The sequence below is a fragment of the Mesoplodon bidens genome (assembly GCF_964165515.1).
Source record: "Mesoplodon bidens genome assembly, chromosome: 5".
NCBI classification, from domain to species: domain Eukaryota; kingdom Metazoa; phylum Chordata; class Mammalia; order Artiodactyla; family Ziphiidae; genus Mesoplodon; species Mesoplodon bidens.
The window spans coordinates 67387140-67406724 of NC_138161.1; the positions used below are offsets into that span (position 1 = coordinate 67387140).

General features: G+C 37.5%; 2 protein-coding genes across 5 annotated transcripts in view; one reads left to right on the plus strand and one right to left on the minus strand.

The window, feature by feature from the left end:
* Window positions 1–8548, minus strand: part of RABL3 (RAB, member of RAS oncogene family like 3) — a 38365-nt gene extending 29817 nt beyond the window's left edge. The window contains exons 1-2 of the mRNA XM_081234161.1: window positions 8487–8548; window positions 2833–2924 (exon numbers count right to left, since the gene is read on the minus strand). Coding sequence (XP_081090287.1) covers window positions 2833–2924; window positions 8487–8532 — 138 coding nt within the window. The 5' untranslated portion in view covers window positions 8533–8548. The remainder of the gene's footprint in view (window positions 1–2832; window positions 2925–8486) is intronic.
* A 210-nt stretch (window positions 8549–8758) lies between these two features.
* The window catches only part of GTF2E1 (general transcription factor IIE subunit 1), a 34849-nt gene continuing 24022 nt past the window's right edge, over window positions 8759–19585 (plus strand). Inside the window, exons 1-3 of one of the 4 annotated variants that reach the window (XM_081235122.1) lie at window positions 8828–9045; window positions 11343–11426; window positions 13368–13845. In XM_081235122.1, coding sequence (XP_081091248.1) covers window positions 13398–13845 — 448 coding nt within the window. In that variant the 5' untranslated portion in view covers window positions 8828–9045; window positions 11343–11426; window positions 13368–13397. The other 3 variants (XM_081235121.1, XM_081235120.1, XM_081235123.1) reach the window with 3 other exon arrangements.

Sequence of the window (19585 nt, forward strand, 5' to 3'; positions counted from 1 at the left end):
GAATACATCAAGACCAAGTTGGATTTACTCCAAGAATGCAAAGTTGGTTTAACATTTAAAAATCAATCAAAATAATTTACCATAGTTACAAAATAAAGCAGGGAAATTATGATTATCATGCAAAAGCACCTGATAAAATCCAATACCGGTTCGTGGTTCAAACTCTCATCGAAATAGAAAGAGAAGGTAACTTTAATCTGATAAAGCATATTTACAAAAAGTCCTATAGCAAAAGCCATATTTAATGGTATTACATTAAAATTTTCCTGAGATTGGGAATGAGACAAGGATGCCTGTTAGCACCACTTCTATTTAACACTGTACTGGGGATTTAGCCAATTCAATAAGAAAAGGGGAAAAAACCCCAAATAAGACAAAAGGTAAATTACATGAGCAGACTGGGCTCTGGGTAGATAAGAGGGGCAGGTGGGTGGGGCAGGAAAATGAATTTAAGTTCAATTTCAACTTCAAGTTGTAAAGCACTAGACTTTAACCTCACACCTTTTAAGCTTCTCTGATCCTCCCTACAAACCTGTAGGCTAGATAAAGCAGGTATTATTTACCTCTAATTTGCAAGTGACATACTAAGGCTCAGAGAAGTAAACTGATTAGTCTAAGTCTCTCTTTAAGAAGCAAAAGCAATATGGGGACTGACCCAGGAAGTGGGAGTTCAAATCTAAGTTTATTTTCAATATGTTACGCTTTCTCACAGAAAGGGAGCTAGAAAAGTCCAAAGGGAAATTTTGTCCAGAGCTTATTATTGGGTCTCCCAAACTTAAATAAAGTTACCACTGAATTCATTATCTAGAATTTCTTTTTCTTCCATAGCTAAGAATTTGGGAACATAGTAGGCTGAAATGATATAGACAGGTCCCCTCTGACTTCAAACTCATAGAAATGCCATAAAAATATTTTTTAAAAATAAAAAGGACACGCTTGAGAAAAAAAAAAAAGGAAATTCCCCAGATGCTAGAAATGAAAGATAAACTTAAGAGTATGAAGTGGGAGCTGACCCAGATTCAGATATAACTTCAGGGGTTGGTCCCCAAAGTTTTAGTGCCCAGCCAAGAATAGGAATCTGTTTTCCAGCTTTTAAGGCAAAGTATATGTGGGTGAGTGACAAAGAACAGATTCCCTTCTTGAAATGTGGACCCTTGATGAGCAGCTCAGTCAGTGAAAGAGAGTAGGAAAAACTGTCCACTGGCTCAGGAAAGCAGGAAATACTTTCTGTCAGGGACCTTGTAGAAAGTAGATGAAAGATCCACAAAAAATGGAAACCACAATCAGATGCTGGGGGGAATTTACATTATCAAGATTGCATGGAAATTCCAAGCTGAGAAATTACAAGGATCACTGAAATCTCTAGGGCTCTGGCAGCAACAGAAATGAAAGGCACTGTACTCTCACAACACAGCATACAAGACTTCAAAAGGGAAGAGGAGAAAAAAATCCTGTTGAAGACGTGGTCATCTTCAAGAATTACAAACCATACAAGAGGTACATTTCCATGAGGTAGAGTCTGCATATATAGCAAGTAGGAGATCTGTCACCCACCCAGAAAAAAAATAGAATAAGCCAAAAGAAACCATAAAATATTATGTTGAATATGATTAAAATAAAAAGTAAAATATAATGAAAGATCAGAATATTTTGAAAAATTTTGACATTTGAAAAAGAACCAAAAGGAACATCTGGAAATTAAAAGTTACAGTTACTGAAATAAAAAACTGAGTGGATTTATTAAAAAACAGATTAGACATAGTTGAAGAGATTCTTAGTTAACTGGAAGGCAGATATGAGTACATCATCCAGAATGCACCACGGAGAAACAAACAATAGAAAACATGAAAGTGCAATTAAAAGTTGTGGAGGACAAAAATCCAATAGAAATTCAAAAGAAGAAGATAGAAGAAACAAGGTAAGGCAAACAGATAATGGCTAAAAATTTTGAAAAATGAAGATATATATGAGGCGTACAACTTCTGACTAGGATGACTAAAAACTAATCCACCCTTAGATGTAGGTTAGCAAAACTACAGAACATCAAAGATTATTAAAAAAATTTTTTTTCTAAAGCAACTAGAGAGAAGAAATTACCTTAAAAAGGAATAACACTTAGGCTGACAGAGGATTTCTAATCCGTGGCAATATACATCACAGACTGTGGAATAACAGGTTCAAGGAACTGAAGGAAAATAACTGTCAATGTAGCTAACTGCTATTCCCTCCTTATTTATTTCTTAACTCAATGGAGAGAGGTATGCCAGTACAAGAGAGGCCTGGACAGGAATAGCTGGAATCAGCAAGACCAAAATATCTGGGAAGATAATAAATTCAGCGGAAACTGCACTTGGGTTTCCTAAATGTGATGTGGAACAGATGACCTAGACATAAGGCTCCAGAAGCTTTTGCCTTTACACTATATTTCTAGCCAAAAGTTGGCTGTCTTAGTGGGAAAGGCTCGAGCAGAGTGATTTATGGAGCATGTTAAGTGAACTCTAGATATACAGCATAATAATTAAAAGTGAAGTCTCTGGAATCAGACTAATTAGGATCAAATCTTAACTCTGCTTCTTATGAACTGAATGAATTTGATCAAATTACCTTACTTCTCTATGCCTTAGTTTTTGTAGCTATATCTTACAGTTTAAAAAAGACTAAATAAGCAGACATGTAAAACATTGGGCATAGTATCTAGCACAAAGTAGGTGCTTAATAAAACCCAGCTATTATTATTACTTAGTCTTGACTACAGGGCTGTAATTGGATCATGAATTTGAAGGAGTTATCTTTAATATGACACGGAAAAACTAAAATATAAGAAACACATACCCTGACATCTACTGAGCAGCCCACAGTCCATGACGGATTTCCCAGCACTTGATTTTGGCACAGGAGATGAACTAGGGAAGATTTCCCAACACCTGTAAAAGATACAAGAACTCTAGTCATTTAAAAGACATGCTGAAATATATTACGGCAAAAGTAAGACTGAGAATAAGCAGTAATAATGATATGTAAAGCACGGTTGTTTAAAGGGTGTTCATACCATACCAATGATTTAATAAGCTTCATTGATAAAGAGAAGATGGTTAAGGACACTGGTTCTCTCAAATTTAGCATCAGAATCCTCTGGAGGATTTGTTAAAACACAGAATGCTGGATCCTGTCCCCAGAGTTTCCAGTTTGACAGGTCTGTCATGGAATCCAAAGATTTTGCACTTCTAACATATTCCCAGGTGATGTTGATGCTACGGATCCAGGGAACTCACTTTGAGAACTACTGGTCCAGGGCAATTTCAAATAAACTAATCCCTTTCCTTTGGAATGATTTCATCTATTCAGCCTATTTTAGAATTGTAGAATCTTAACATATCTTAGAGGTAATCTCCTCTATCCTGACCACCAATGCAGAGGTCCCTTCCACAGACCCTGTTAGACGGTCTTTCAGATTATGCTTGAACACTATCAGTGACAGGGATTCACCATTTCACAATTCTATATTTAGATATGCCAGTTCTCCCATACAGTGATTTTTAGAAAGCAGTCAACCACTTGGCCCAGACTTCTTTTGGAAAAGAAGAACAACTCTTCTTCTTCTTCTACATCATGGCCCTTTAACTTCATAGACAGCACTTGTCTTTTCTTTTTATTGAAATATAGTTGATATATTATGCTAGTTTCAGGTGTACAACCCTTAAATACATTACAAAATGATCACCACAGTAAGTCTGGTAACCATCGGTCCCCATGCAAAGCTATTACAGTACCACTGGTGATATTCCCTATGCTGTACAATACACCCCTGTGACTTATTTATAATTGGAAGTTTGTACCTCAATTCCCTGCACCTATTTCACCCCTCTCCCCACCTCTCCTTTCTAGCAACCACCAGTTTGTTCTCTGTATGAGTCTGTTTCATTTTGTTTGTTCATTTTTTAAAAAATTCTACATATAAGTGAGATCATACAGTATTTGTCTTTCTGACTTATTTCATTTAGCATAACACCTTCTAAATCCATTCATGTTGTCGCAAATGGCAAGATTTCATTCTTTCTATGGCTAATAATCCACCTGTATGTGTATATATACACACATTTTCTTTATCCATTCATCTATTGTGGACACTGAGGTTGCTTTCATATCTTGCCTACTATAAATCATGCTGCAATGAACATAGGGGTGCAGACATCTTTTCGAATTAGTCTTTTTGTTTTCTTCAGGTAAATACCCAGAAGTGGAGCTGCTGGATCATATGGTAATTCTATTTTTAATTTTTGGGAAGCTTCCATATTGTTTTCCACAGTGGCTGCACCAATTTACAATTCCACTGACAGTACATGAGGGTTCCGTTTTCCCCACATCTTCGACGACATTTGTTATTTGTTGTCTTTTTGATGACAGTTATTCTGACAGGTGTGAGATGATATCTCATTGTGGTTTTGATGTGCATTTCCCTGATGATTAGAGATGATGATTAGAGATGCTGACCATCTTTTCATGTGTATGTCTTCTTTGGAAAAATGTCTATTAAAGTACTCTGCCTATTTTTTAATTGGATTGTTTTTTGATATTGAGTTGCATGAGTTCTTTATATATTTTGGATATAGCCCCTTATCAGATATGTTGCTCGCAAATATCTTCTCCCATTCAGTAGGACAGCACTTTCTTTTCTTATAGATCTCCTGGGTTTAGGATAATCTACTTACTAATGCTAGGGTTAGTATTCTGAGATCTGTAGGAAGAGGAAAGGGAATGAGCTATCCCTGTACACTTATGTGTAGAGTTACTCATTCAATTAACATATCTTGGGATGCCATTATAACAAGCATTGTTGGTGAATCTTTATGCGTCACTAGTTGTTATCAAAAATTTAGCCGACCCCTTTGTGTGCATTACTGTGCATGGATCTATCACTTTTTATTATAAAGTTTTATTTACAGTCTATCTAGAAAGTACAGAAAAAAGAAGAAAATAAATCACCCAAAGAGCACTACTGTCAATGCAGATTTAATTTTATAAGCAGAGTTTTTCTATAAGCAGGCTGTTACTGTGAATATATACACAGTGTACTTAAAAACAATGAAACATAAGCCTTTGCTTACACAGCTGGTTTTGTCTGAAATATCCTACCCATCCTCTCCTTCCATTTCCCCTCTCCCACTGGCCTGGTGAATTAATCTTTCAAGACTCAGCATCATTCTAGATATAAAGTCTTCTCTTACTCCATACAGGTAGAACTAAGCACATCACCCACCATCCTCTGCATCTCTGCTCTACACTGAACATTTTTCTATAGAGCACTTAAAATACACAATTACACTTCCTTGTTTATAGATTTTATTCACTCTGCTTGATTTTAAGTTCTTTGAGGCCTGGGACTGGGTTTTACTCATTTTTTATTTCCAGTACTCAGAGAGGGCCTTAATTAGTACTTATTTAGTGGCTAAAAATTTCCATGTTATTACAGAATCTTCATAAATATTTTTAATGTCTCCACAGTAGTTCAGAGAGGAGAGATAATGATTTCTTTAACCATTTTCTCATTATTAGATATTAGGGTGCTTTGAACTTTTCACTATGCTAAGAAAAGATTTCTGTTTACACTTTTGTTTAAAATTAAAATTATTTTTTTAGTATACCTTCCCAGAAGTGAAATTAATATGTAAACCGAAATCAGCATTGAAAGTTCTCAATATACATTGACAACGTTTATCTGGTTACTCTGCCACCCGCCATACACATAAGCCTGCAGGTCTTGTTGCACCTCAACAGTATGTAGTTGCTTTTTCATCTTTGTTAGCTTATAAGAGAAAAAAAAGTGACATCTTGCTTTAGTCTACATTTCTTTACCTTCTGGTAAAAATACACATTATGTTCATCTTTGCTAACCAGCTGTTTTTCCTCTCTTATGAATTATCTATTGATGTGCTCCACCCATTTATCTACTAGGTTTTACTGTTATCAATTTATATGACCTCTTTATATACTAGCTGCTCATGTAACTGAACCAAACATTTTCCCAGATTTCCCTTTCATTCATTTTATTTTTTTACATACAGGCACGTAAGATTTTTGACTACTCAAAGTGAGCTTTGTATTTTATTTACTGCATGGCATCTGGTATCTATGGCCTTTAGGGCATATTGTTGATTTTTGTGTTTGCATGTAGGTTTGTTTATGTTGGAGGAATATAACTAGGCACTTAGTTATCAGCTTGATACAAGTCTTGAAATTCTAGTTAAGCTTAACTGTGTCAGAGTAAACATCTCTATGTAATAATATTGTATAGCTCTCCATGAATTAACTGCATTGGGTGAGAAGAGTTAGCTAACACGGGATGAACTTTAAACAGTAAGAACAACAGAAGTGCCAAGAATAGTGGATAACTTTAAGAATTTTGGGAGATTCTGATTCTATGTTTTCATCATTAGAGCTAACTTAGATGAAAAGAATGCACTTGATATGCTGAGGGAAAAAAGTTCAATATAATCAAATAAATGCCAGCTCCAAACAGAGCTGGTAATGTATTAAGCTCATCCCTTACATATGAAGGAACAAAGAGAAAAGAGTATGTGCATGTTAGAGAGACTTTCAGGATTCCTTACTAAATTATCAAATATCTCTATGGGATACAAACAAATTTCTAAACCCCTAGTCATTCCGTTATATATTTGCAAAATCCTCAAAATTTCACAGGGGAAATGAGCCTTTATTCAAAAGTAAACTTTGAAGTTTAAATACAAAGGCAGATGAAATGTAAAAAGTATATTCTAACTTGTCAGACAGCAAATCATTGTTAAAAGGGAACTGATAAAAAGACAATAACTGACTTTGCACATATAGCCTAACATCAGTGAATGTGTGACAAGATCAATCACTTTCCTGTTGGGCATGGCTGTGTCTTCTGTTTTACAACTAAACTATAATAATAATTTTAAAAAGCTTACTAACTGCCTGATCACTTTTTCACATTTAATACAGCAGCCAATTCAACGCTGTTGTGTAATGCGTTGATTCCACAGTTATATCCCCAGCACCTAATTCAGCATTTGCCATGTATTATAATAGGGAAATAATTTTTTGGGGAAAAAAAAATCGACTAGTTTGAACAAGATGTAACATGAAGCGATTGTTAGATGCAATAGAAAGGTAATTATAAATGAGAGAAAGCACCCACTTCACATATCATAAAGAACTGTGTTAGCTCTGGATTCTTCTAAATCCTACTTGGTGATACTCTTACGAAGCCCATTTAGACCACCGTTGCTTTCTTTATCTGTAAAACTGAGTGCTTTTATTAAATTAACTTCAGCACCACTTCATGCTAAAGAACTGAAGTTGACATAAATTGGATTATGTTCATAGAATTTCATAATGCAACTTTCTGAAGGGAATATTAAATAATGCTCTCTGTAAAATACTTTGCAATGCAAATAATCTTCAGGCAACGTGAAAATGTTCTCAACCTCCTCCCCCCACCAATTTTATTCAGTTTGGTAAGGTTAGTTTTCAAGCTCTTTGGGGTATGTCCTCTCCACCTCCAAGCATGTGACACAACGTCTTTGCTCAAGCAGACATCCAAAGGTCAACTCCAGAAAAGCACATCTATGAAATGCAAGGTTAACATTTATTCCAAGTTCTTAAGAAGCTTAGGAGTGGAGGGTATGAGAAACAGGATAGTGAAGGGGAGATAGAAACACAGACTTCAACTCCTGTTCTCAAGTGTCCAAGGTAAGAATTTTAACACTAGGATTAAACTGGGCTCAGCATTAAGTCCTAGCTGCTTCATAAAATGGCCCTTATCTTATTTTTTCTATTTCTTCCAGCCTAGCACATAACAGTTTTTCAATTAAGATTAAAGAGAACAAAGAAAAAAGAAGCGCAGTTGAGAGTAAAACAGGTCTACCACCTGATACTTCACGAAATAATATGGGTTAGTGTTCTAAGTATGTGGACTCCCGGCTCAAACTAGTTCTGTCATTTACATCTCTTTTTTTTGTAAAAGAGATTTGTCATTTGTGAGATGGGATAATAGGACTGATCTCAGGATTAAATGAGTTAATATATGCAAATCACCTGGAACAGTGTCGTTCTTCTTAGTGCACATTTGATTTCTTTAATTAACAAAATCTATTAAAGGCACGGTCCGAAATTCCGTCTCAGCACGGCGCCCAGTACAACACTCAACCTCCGCAAATCTTTTAAAACAAAGGATCACTAGGCTTCGGTCGCCCTGGAAACCGACTTAGAAACCAGCGAAATCAGAGAAAGGCCCCGGCTCCGCGCCCCCCACCCGTGCGATGCCGCCGCTCCGTAAAATTGAGCAAAGTCCTCTGGGAAGTGTAGTCTTTAGGCCTTGAGAGGGAATTCAGCCACGGGCCGGAGTCAGTTAGTCGGTGTGTGTGTAAAGGGAGAGTGAAAGGGGAGGATTTTCGGATAACTCAAAAGTGTCGGGAGCCCCAGAGGTGGGTTAAGCGGCTCACCTGAGTCTCCCAACACCAGTACCTTCACCCGATCCAGGGACGCCATCTTGCCACTGCCTTCCTGAGGTTAACGCCTATTCCGGGATTATAGGCCAATCAGAGCTGGGATTGGAAGGCGGATTCTTCAATGTCATTGGCCAATAGGAGCGTGACTGTCTTGATTGAAGGCCTCACTGTGCTGATTGGCCCGCCTGGTTAAAAGTAGCGGGTGGTTTCTAAAGCTCGTCGCAGGAATAGGGCGTTCTCCTTGTCGCACAAGTGGCGTGGCTCGTTTAAACCAGTAGTTGAGGCGCTGAGGGAAGCTGTAGTGGGAGTGTTCGAGGATTCGCTTTGGTAAACCTTGTTCCCTGTTCCTTGTTCTCGGTTCCCTGGCCTGGCGCCGCCTTTCAGGGTGTCTTCTTTTCGCTCCTTTCTCCATAGCTAGCCTCCTCCCCCTTAGCTGCTCTCTTGACTCGGTTCTCTTCTTGGTTTCCAAAGAACTATTGACCCGGAGCGGCCCATGTGCGACCTCGGGTAGGACGGGCTTGGCTGCGCCGAGTGTGGCCTCTGGACTCAGCTGGTAGTGTCCGAGGGGATCTAGGGTGTCGGGGTGTCACAGTGGGGAGGAGGTGAACATTACCGGGCTCGTGGAGGCCAGCTTGTCCGGAGGTTTCGCGGTGATATGCCACTGTATGTATGAAGGCGTGGAGAGTACCGTGAAATATGGTAGCCGAGAAAGCCAGTTGGTTGTGTAGAATCCAAGTTCTTCTGGAACTGGAATAGAAGTATACTGAAATAATCTGACAGGACTCCCCACATCCACTCCTTCCTTCTTTTACACGCTGCAGTCAGCATAATCCTTTATAATCACGAATTTGATGCTTTCACCTCCTTAAAACCATTTGAAGTTTAAGAAGAGGGTTTCCAATACCCTATCTTTTTCTACTCTGGAAGCTGCAGTGGAGGAAGTGAATTGGGGGGAAGCTGGCAGGGTGGGCATGTTTGAAGAAAAGGTGCTTTACGAGACCTATAGAAAGTTTTATGGAAGTACTAGACCAGCTAGCTGTGCTGCACGTTGGAAAGTCAGTGGTGAACAAGATTAATCTCCTGGTCTCCAAGGTAGACATGGAGAAAGTATAAGTCTATTCACTGCAGCGAAGAAGGAGAAAGAACTATGGGAACATGTGAAGGGGGGGATCATTCTGAGCCACTAAGGGAAATCTGAGAAGGTGTCTCTGAGGAAATGTCATTTGAGATGTGAAGGATGATTAGGAGAAGGGACTTTGGGCTTAGCTGTGGGAGCAGAGAAAACAGCATGTGCAAAGGCCTGGAAGTAGGGAACGCATGTGTGGCTCACAGAATTGAGAGAATGCCAGTGTGGCCGGAGATGAAGCTGAGGAGGGTAGACCAAGCACAGAGAGTGCATTCGTTTCAACTTTGTTTCTCCAACTCTGTTGCCCAGTGTTTGTATGATTAGAATACATAGGGTTCAAAAGCAAAACCAACTTGCCTTTGGGGGTCTGGGCTATAGGGTGGTAGGTGAGGCTGGGAGGTGACTGATGGATTCTGAGGCTAAAAAGAAGAAACAAGGCCTGGCCCCCAGAGGTCACACACTGAAAAGTCTCCAGAGGCCAGCCAAGCTCCTTCCCTGTTTAAAAATGTCAGCTGCTCTTTAGCTAATTATTTCCATGTGGGGACATGGTCTCATTTTTTTTTTTCCGCAGATATTTGCAGTTCTCAAGAGGGCCTGAAAAATTGAAATTGATGTGAAATCTCATGATTTTTAATGTTGACCACAAATTCAGAAAAATTTCAAAACATTCTTTGAGTCAAACGATGTGGCACAGGCTACCAGTTTGAGACCTCTCATCTCAGTATTATGAAATCCAGAGATTGAGGAGATTCAGCATAATTTGGGGAGTAGAGGCAGTGAAGGAGAGAGCACAATGTTCAGGAAGGAGGATTTTAGAGTGTAGAGATTTTGAACAAGGTGGCACAGCATGACTTCTTTGCTGAGTTCCAGTTTCATTTGTTCAGCCACCTGCTGGACATCTTCACAGTAATATTCTGTGGTATTTCCTCAAAGACAAGCAACTAAAACTGAATGAATGCCTCATTTCTTCCAAACCTGTTCCTCTTCAGGTGTTAACCTGTTTCTCATAGTAGTACTTTTCTAGTTACACTGGTTTAAAACAAATAGCTATATGTTATTGTTTAATAGGTATAATGTTTCAGTTTTACAAGGTGAAAAGAGTTGTGGAAGTGGTTGGTGGTAATAGTTGGTTAACATTATGAATGTATTTAACATTACTGAACTGTCTGCTTAAAAATACTTAATCGGTAAATTTTATGTTATGTATATTTTATCACAATAAAAAAAATTGGGGAAAAAACCCCGAATAGCTATTTAAAATTTTCCTACTCTGTAACTCCATTTCCAATGTATTATTGGGTCCTTTTGATTTTGTTCCTCTAATAAGTTTCATTCATCCTGTCCTCTTGTAATTTTTTCTTGTCTTTCATAGTTTAGGTTTGATTACTATCGCTCTTAATGTTTCCACAGTGCCTCCATTTTCACTTACTTCAGCCCATTTCTCAAATTGTTGTAAGAGTCACTTTTCTAAGTAGGGAGTCTTGTTATGTATGCCAGTACTTAATGGAACTCTTACGATGCCAGCCTTGAAAGTCAAACACTTTACATGAATTATCTCATTTAATCTCATACATCAACTCTATGAGGAAGGCACTGTTAATCTGATGAAACTGAAGCTGAGAATTTTCCAGGGTCACAGGCTAAGAAATGGTGGAACTGGGATTCAAAACCTAAAACTATTGGACTGCAGAGTCCTCATGTCACTTCCTTTCTCAAATCTTTAGGGCCCCCTAGGGTGTTTCAGGCAAAGGTAACAGGCTGAATGATGTGGCACAGGGCCCTCCCCATGCAGGATGTGCTTTGGCCAGGTATGTAATAGTCAGGTACCCAGTTTGTTGATAACAGTGGTCAGGGACTTATTCTGTATATTAGAGTCACCTAAGGAGCTTTAAAAATTAGTGTGATGCCTAATCTGGCCTGCCCAGACCAGCTGACACAGAATCTCTGGGAATGGGGCCCAGGGTGGGTATTTTTAAATGCTCCCCAGATGATTCTGCTTTACAGCCAGTGTTGAGAACCATTGGCCTGGAAAATGGAGTATATGGGGTGGAAGGTCAGGGAGGGGAGTACAATAGTAGGAAATAATACTGGAAAAGTAGGTTATTTTGACATTTGTCTGCCATCCTTTGGTCTGTTTCCGAAGCCACATATTGTGTTCTGCCATGTAAAACAAAACAAAAAAACCCCCAAACTAGGTTCAAGTTCAATGTATAGGCCAAATTAGAAAGAATAAAATGCACATGGCAGTGTGTTATGCTACTACTTTGGTGTTGAACCCAGGCACTTGCTTGGCATCCTTAAGCCTTGGGATGACAAAAAGGCTCTAGGACCACAGGTTTGGACCTAGGTGCTACTTTGTTATCTCTTATATATAGTCATGCCTGAGTATTTACTATCCAAAATATAACTGACTTTATTTTTCCTTTATTAAAGGTAGGGTATTATATCCACCCTCCCCCCACCATATGTGTATTCATTTGTTATTTAGGAATATCTTTTTAGAATAGTACTGTGGATATAAAACTGTTTCTTATAAAATAGCGTGATAGGGTTGATAACTACTGATTTTAAATAAAAGATTCAGTAGAAACTAGTATTAATAACACTATGATTCCCTATGGAAATAATTTAATAGGCTGTTAAAAATTTCCTTATGTAGGGAAATTTCATTTGATATAGCCTGTGTGATATAGTCTGTGTGCCTGGCCGTTTTTAGTGTGAGATGTATTAAATTGATATAGATGGTGTCTTTATTAACAGGTGCTTCCTAAGCACATTACATTCTCATTTATTCATCACAACAACCTCATTGAAGTAGTTGATATTATCCTTATTTCTCAGAGAGTGAAGTGTGGCTTGAAGTTGTTAAGGGATTTGCTCAGGATCACACAGCCACTAAAACAAGGCTATCTGACTCTAATTCTAAATCCCAGGCTTTTAAACAACCACATGAAAGTCTAGCCCATGCCAGTTTGGGCTTCTAAAAGACAGCTTTCTGGGTACAGTTAGCCTCTACTTGTCCTGCAGGGGATCCAGTATTTAAGGATATCTTGGTGTTTGTTGTTACTGTTTTTTAGAACTGTATAGCATTTGCTTATTTGGTCATTCAACTTTTCAAGCTTGGTAAAGCTGTCTGGATATAATTGTTAATTTCTTTCAGATTTATAACAGTAATTTTGCCAAACATCCCAGCTGGTGATTACTTAGGCATTTATTGGTTTGTTGTGATTTTATTGTGATAGCATGACTATGTAAAACATCCTAGAATCTATCTTGGTAGAAAATTTTTACTCAAGAAAGGAAATAAAGGCACTTAAAAGAATATGCTAACTGCTAAGTTTCTCAGGGTTTTTTTCCCCCAGCATTCCCAAAGACCTGTAGCATTAAGAATAATGAGACTTTGTTTAGATTTTTGTGTTTCTCTTTCTGAAATAAAGTGAGCTTGATATAGTATATCATTGCTATAAGTAATGTTAATTTTTGGAATTAAACACACAGTAGGTCATGAAAGTAACCATTTAGGAAATATATCAAGCTTTTAAGGTGTAATCTTTTGTGTAACAGAGAATCTTTTGTTCTCTGTTAAATGCTTAGGCATTATAAGTCTTTTAAAAACAATGTTGTAAGTACCTTTGTGGCACTCCAAGAATAGCGATTACCAGCTACCTAATGGGTTGATTATTCTAGATTTAAAATGATTACTTTGTCCTTATGCCTAGCTAATTTTCTCTTTTTTTTCCTGAATTCAGTACATTTAAAGTTGAAGTTTGCTGCTAAAGATGGCAGATCCAGATGTCCTCACCGAGGTTCCTGCAGCATTGAAGCGGTTAGCCAAGTATGTGATCCGGGGGTTTTATGGCATTGAGCATGCTTTGGCCTTGGACATCTTGATCCGAAACCCCTGTGTGAAAGAGGAGGACATGCTGGAGCTGCTCAAGTTTGATCGGAAGCAACTTCGATCAGTCTTGAATAATTTAAAGGGAGACAAATTCATCAAGTGCAGAATGAGGGTAGAGACTGCTGCAGATGGGAAAACCACTCGCCACAACTACTACTTTATCAATTATCGTACTCTTGTTAATGTGGTAAAATATAAATTGGACCACATGAGAAGGAGGATTGAAACTGATGAGAGAGATTCCACCAACCGGGCTTCCTTCAAATGTCCCGTCTGTAGTAGTACTTTTACAGATTTAGAAGCTAATCAGCTCTTTGATCCCATGACAGGTGAGATTGTTCCAGTTTATGAATCTTTCTTTTAAGTAACTTTTTAAAGTATGTAACCTTTTTCTTAAGTTGATTCATCTAGTTTTTAAACTGATCATATATATCATTATAAAAGTGGATATATTGGTGTAAGTAAGCATACAGTCATTCTTAGTCTTAATGTCCTGTTTGACTGTCATACTACTTTTAGAAGCTGTTGCAAAGCCTTTCTCCTTTACAAGGGAGTACTCATCCATGGACTGTTCTTTTACCCATAGCCCTCTACCTCTGTTTCTACCCCCATCCCTTATTTATCACTGCGGCCTAATCTAAAGCGTTGACTTTCTCTACCACTTTGAGGCTATTCTGACTTTACTAAGTTTACTTTTGAACTCCTCATTCAACAAATATTTGAGTACCTACTTGTGCCAGTCACTGCCAGACAGTTATAATAAATACGTATTATTAGAACTTAAATGCTTTGTTAGTGGAAGTGCAAAGTGCTATCAGGAGGACATAACTAGGGCATCTAATGTGGATCTGGGGAGGCCTCTCAAAGAAGTTTAAACAGCGGGGACCTAAAAGGTAAGTAAAAGTTAGCCAGATGAAATAAGAGGGGCACTCTTTCCAAGTTAACAATAGATATTTAGTTTCTTAGCCATTCATTAAAGGAAGCAAATCATCAACAGGAGTTATAAATTGCTTCATTTAATTAAATACTTAAGTTTTAAGGATTTTTCTAATCAACACAGAATCTACAAAGTGTTTTTTCTAAAAATACATGTCTAACATTAACATGGGACGCTTTAAAGTGCTAGGTTGTATAGTTATGTTGTTATTTGTAAACTGGAAAAGAGACTATAGTTTTACTAATTACTCAAGTGGATCAATTTTGTGTTAAAAATTTGTAAAAATCTATAGAAAGAATCACAGCTGTTAAGTTAGATTGTCCCTTTGTTATGGCTGAATTCAGGAGTATAGGTTACTTTTTAGTTCATAGATCTGACTTTAAAATAACTATCTGAAAAATATAATTTAAGCTTTTACACATGAAATGTTTTATTGTAAAAAAATTACAGGTTTGTGTACATGTTTAATTTTGTATATGTTATATATTGTACGTTTTAAAGAATTTAAAAAATTTTAATGGGAAATAATGCCGATATCAATTAAGATTATTCACAAAAAGAGCAGTGATGGCCTATGACTTTTTTTTTCCCCTTATTTACTGTGAAGCAGTCATCTTGGATGAAAAGTCATTTAAAGAATTCACATTTGTCTTAAATGTTTAATTTGTTTGAACCTAACTATTTACCTTGAAAGGGCTTAACTAGGAGAGGTCTTGGTTATGAGAAAATCTTAGCCATCCTGAGTATAAGAATTGCTTGAGTGTACTATAGAGGAGGGTTGTAGACTATATCTGGAGCTCTTTCAAAATAGACTAGAAAAGTCTCATGATTTTTGCTATTCAATCTAACAGATTTCTACAAGGAGCTCTGGGTTTTGGTTTTTGATTTTCTGCAGATGTTGGTGTTACAGTGGTTGTCTTCGTCGCTCTTGACTGCAGTGAAGGTGTTATCCAGTCCCTCAGAGAGTGTAATCTAAAGGAATATGCTTCTACTACATTTACGCATCACTTGATTCTTATTTAATTTCATGAAAGTTTCTAAAAGGAAGTTATCCCACTACTTACATATTAGTATTTAGGAGTTTGATTCATGATGCTCTTTGAATTTTACCTAGGGTTTGTGCCTGAATGAAATTAGTTGTAATCAACAGGTGGCTTGTGGAAGAGATGGCCTGACCAAATATAGTCAAGATTATTTGTGTGAGGGAATTGAGGTAGGGTAGGGAGCATGAAAACATATTATGAAAGAGAGCTAAAACTGAAACAGTTGTTTTGTGGCCAGTCTGAACAGAGACTGTATTCTTAATGTGAGGGTTACAGTCAACATGATGGTGGAAAGAAGGGGTTCAGGAGAGCAAGAATAAGTCACTTTACATTGGTATCTCTCATGGGAGGATGCCCTGATCAGCCAGCACTAATAGTCAACTTAATTGGCAGTTATGTCTCAGTGAAGCCTGAGGTACCATGCTTGAAAATTCTTAATTATTGGGAACCCTCTTTATGAGAATATACTTGCCTTTTGATTATAATTTGGTTTTTCATTTGGACTTTCCTTTACAGAGAGAATATGATAATTGGGTGATATTAGACCCCCCCAACCTCCTTGTCAGTCTGGTTTTGTTTTGTTTTTCCACTATTAGTAGCTTGACAACCCTCCCTTGTTCTTCTATACATTGCCTTTAGAAATCTTGGTCTTTTGCCCTCTGTTCCCTTCCTGTTTTGCTCAGTATTCATTTCTCTCCCCGTCATTTTGAAGAAGACGAGAAATAAACATTTGGTATGTGTATCAGAGGAGGAGGAGGGAAGTTTTTCTGCTGTAATATTTACTCTCTGTTTAAATTAATAGTTACAGTTTTCATTTGAAGCCAGTGCTGTACAAAGCTGTTCTATTTCTTGGTTGCTATTGGAGATTGATGGTGTTTCTGACCAGTGATGGAGGTATCTAATGGGCTTCTATCTCCATTCCAATGTCAACAGTTCTTAGGTTTATAAACTATGGTTTATATTAGCAATTGGGGGTATTCAGGAATTAGATTTGAAGCCTTCTAGGCTTTACTTCTTCCCTGATAAAAAGTTCTTAACTCAAGTATATGGGCAACTCTGCCACTGGACAGAGAGTAGTGAGTCCTAGATGAGTATCCAGGAATTCTGGGCTCAGGAAATTGGGTCCAGCAAGAATTATTTTACTGGCATTAATTCACACAACACATAGGCCAGCAATTTTCTTACTTCAGTTTATAGCTTTTCCCTCCCCCGCCTCTCTTTTTCCTGAAAATTGTAGATTTTTTCCATACTTTCCATTTAGATTTTGCCTTTGGTGTTCTGGGGTTGAACTCTCCCATCTGGGGTTGAACTCTCCCAATGTTTGATGCTTGATATGTATAGCTAATTTTATTTTATTTTATTTTTAACATCTTTATTGGAGTATAATTGCTTTACAATGTTGTGTTAGTTTCTGCTTTATAACAAAGTGAATCAGCTATACATATACATATATCCCCAAATCTCCTCCCTCTTGCGTCTCCCTCCCACCCTCCCTATCCCACCCCTCTAGGTGGTCACAAAACACCAAGCTGATCCCCTGTGCTATGTGGCTGCTTCCCACTAGCTGTTTTACATTTGGTAGTGTATATATGTACATGCCACTCTCTCACTTCGACCCAGCTTACCCTTCCTCCTCCCCGTGTCCTCAAGTCCATTCTCTACATCTGTGTCTTTATTCCTGTCCTGCCCCTAGGTTCTTCAGAACCTTTTTTTTTTTTTTTAGATTCCATATATGTGTGTTAGCATACGGTATTCATTTTTCTTTCTAACTTACTTCACTCTTTATGACAGTCTTTAGGTCCATCCACCTGCTAATTTTATTAAAATGGAATAGCCTAGCTTTTGCCCACTAGTCCCTGGTTTCAGAAACTTAATCAGGCAAAATCAGCTGTTTTATTTTCTGAAATATGGGGGCCTTATATAATCAGAACAAAGGTAGCATGGCATGAAATCCATCAGTCAGCAAAATAGCATCTTGTGATTCATAAATGCATGTTTTAGATTTAGCAAGGCTCTGACCGTGTGAAGAGACTTAGCATTTCTACTTTAGCAATCTCAACCACAGTGATTTCATTAATGACACTTCTGAGTTAAATTCAGCAACATGCTTCCCCAAAAGGGAGGGGGAGATTGTATTTTCTTTTTAGGTGTTAAAGTTAGATGATACGGAAATAGCTTTATATTTTCCATTTTTAGTTTAAAAATTATGCAGCCATGGTGCCAGAAAAAATTTTGAAGAGAAAAAATTACGACAAAACCACTACCCTTTTACGTGTTATTTATAATTACAGTCATAGTCAAGAATAGTTTGTGATCTCTTGGTCCCTTAATGTACCAATTCTCCTGTTTCTATCTAGTGTTCTAAATATGTTTTTAGGTGTGATTTTCTCCCCTGTTTTCCTTTCCACCCCTTTGGGGCACTTTGATTGTATTTTTTTTTTTTTTTTTGCTGGTATATATATGACACTTTGAATATTTTTGTATATATAGCATTTTATTCTTGTTTTTAAAGTTTTTCCTTCAGGATTTTCAGCAGTGGGAATATTAGGTGAAAAAATACAGTTTTATAGCTTCTGTAAAGGCACATAAGGCAATGTAGTTTTATTGTGGGTTGGGTAAAATTGTTACATGTTTGAATTAGAAATAGTTTGGGAGCCCCTATTACTGAATTCACCTAGAGACCAGAGGATCCCATTTTAAATAAACTTTGAAGTAAGTTAATTTTAAAAAAAGGAATCTTATAAATGTTTGTTTAATACAATCTTATAAATAGGAGCTAAGAGATTATCTAGTTCAACTCATCAAACGTGTTTGGGTACACACACACATGTCTGTTATACTCTAGGTTTTGGAGGATCTTACAAAGTAATAAATAAATGTAGGGCCACATAGATTTCCAGAATGTTTTAAATGAGTACTGGGGAAGATACAATAGCTTTCATGGAGATTCAGCTTTTGTGTGGCTCCATGGAAAAGACTTAGAGTCAGGTAGATTTTAGGATTAGTGTAAAAGAAGTCTTTAAAAACTGACTCTAAAATATGTCCAATAAATAACTCTTAAAAATAGCCAACAGGGCTTCCCTGGTGGCGCAGTGGTTGAGAGTCTACCTGCTGATGCAGGGGACATGGGTTCGTGCCCCAGTCCGGGAAGATCCCACATGTGGAGCAGCTGGGCCCGTGAGCCATGGCCGCTGAGCCTGTGCGTCCGGAGCCTGTGCTCCGCAACGGGAGAGGTCACAACAGTGAGAGGCCTGCGTACCGCAAAAAAAAAAAAAAAAAAAGGAAACAGACCTCTTTCAGTGGCTAGTTCTGAGTCACTCAATATTCAAGTAAAGTCCTTATCTACTTGGGTTATTCATTTCTAAGTTTGGTGTTAAATCACGAGTCCCTCTTTTCCTTGTGACTGCAGGAATGCTTTTTGATTTAGACAGATCAGTTTTGTGATCCCCACATCACTGAAATTCCTCTTCAGTTCCTTTAACCTAACATTTAAAAACTGTCAGGGTCCTGTATTCATGAGCCTCTTAAAGACTTGTTTCCTTCATGCTCACCTTCATAGAGCAGGCTTTTTCCTGTTTTCATCTCTCTACTTAAGGCAAGAAGATGTCTTAAAAGCAGTGTTTCCAATTCCTGAAATGCTAAAAACACAGACAAACAAACATTAAAAGAAATCTTTCTAGGAGTACTTTGCTCAGTTGCTGGTTTGGAATCTTTGCCCAGGATGGGTTCATTAGAAACTTATACTGGAAAGCTCAGAGGTGTGGATTTTGAGGAGGCTGATGATGGGACAGAAGGAAGGTGATTACTAGAATGAGTTTAAAAAAAAAAAAAAAACTAGTTATGGAAAAATAGTAAGGAGCAGCTGTCTTCTCTCTGCTACCCTTCACTTTCCACCAAAAGCTTTAGGGCTGATTTTTTAAAACTTTTGCTCCTCTTGATTTTAAGGGTTTGAAAACTTAAAAAAAAAAAATCATCTGTGTTTTATTTTTTTTGTATTTTGAAGCTGATTACATAGGAACAAACTTATTTGTGAAAAGTTGCTTTTTAGTTTTGATGCTGGCATATAACATTCTGTTGATTATTGTCTTT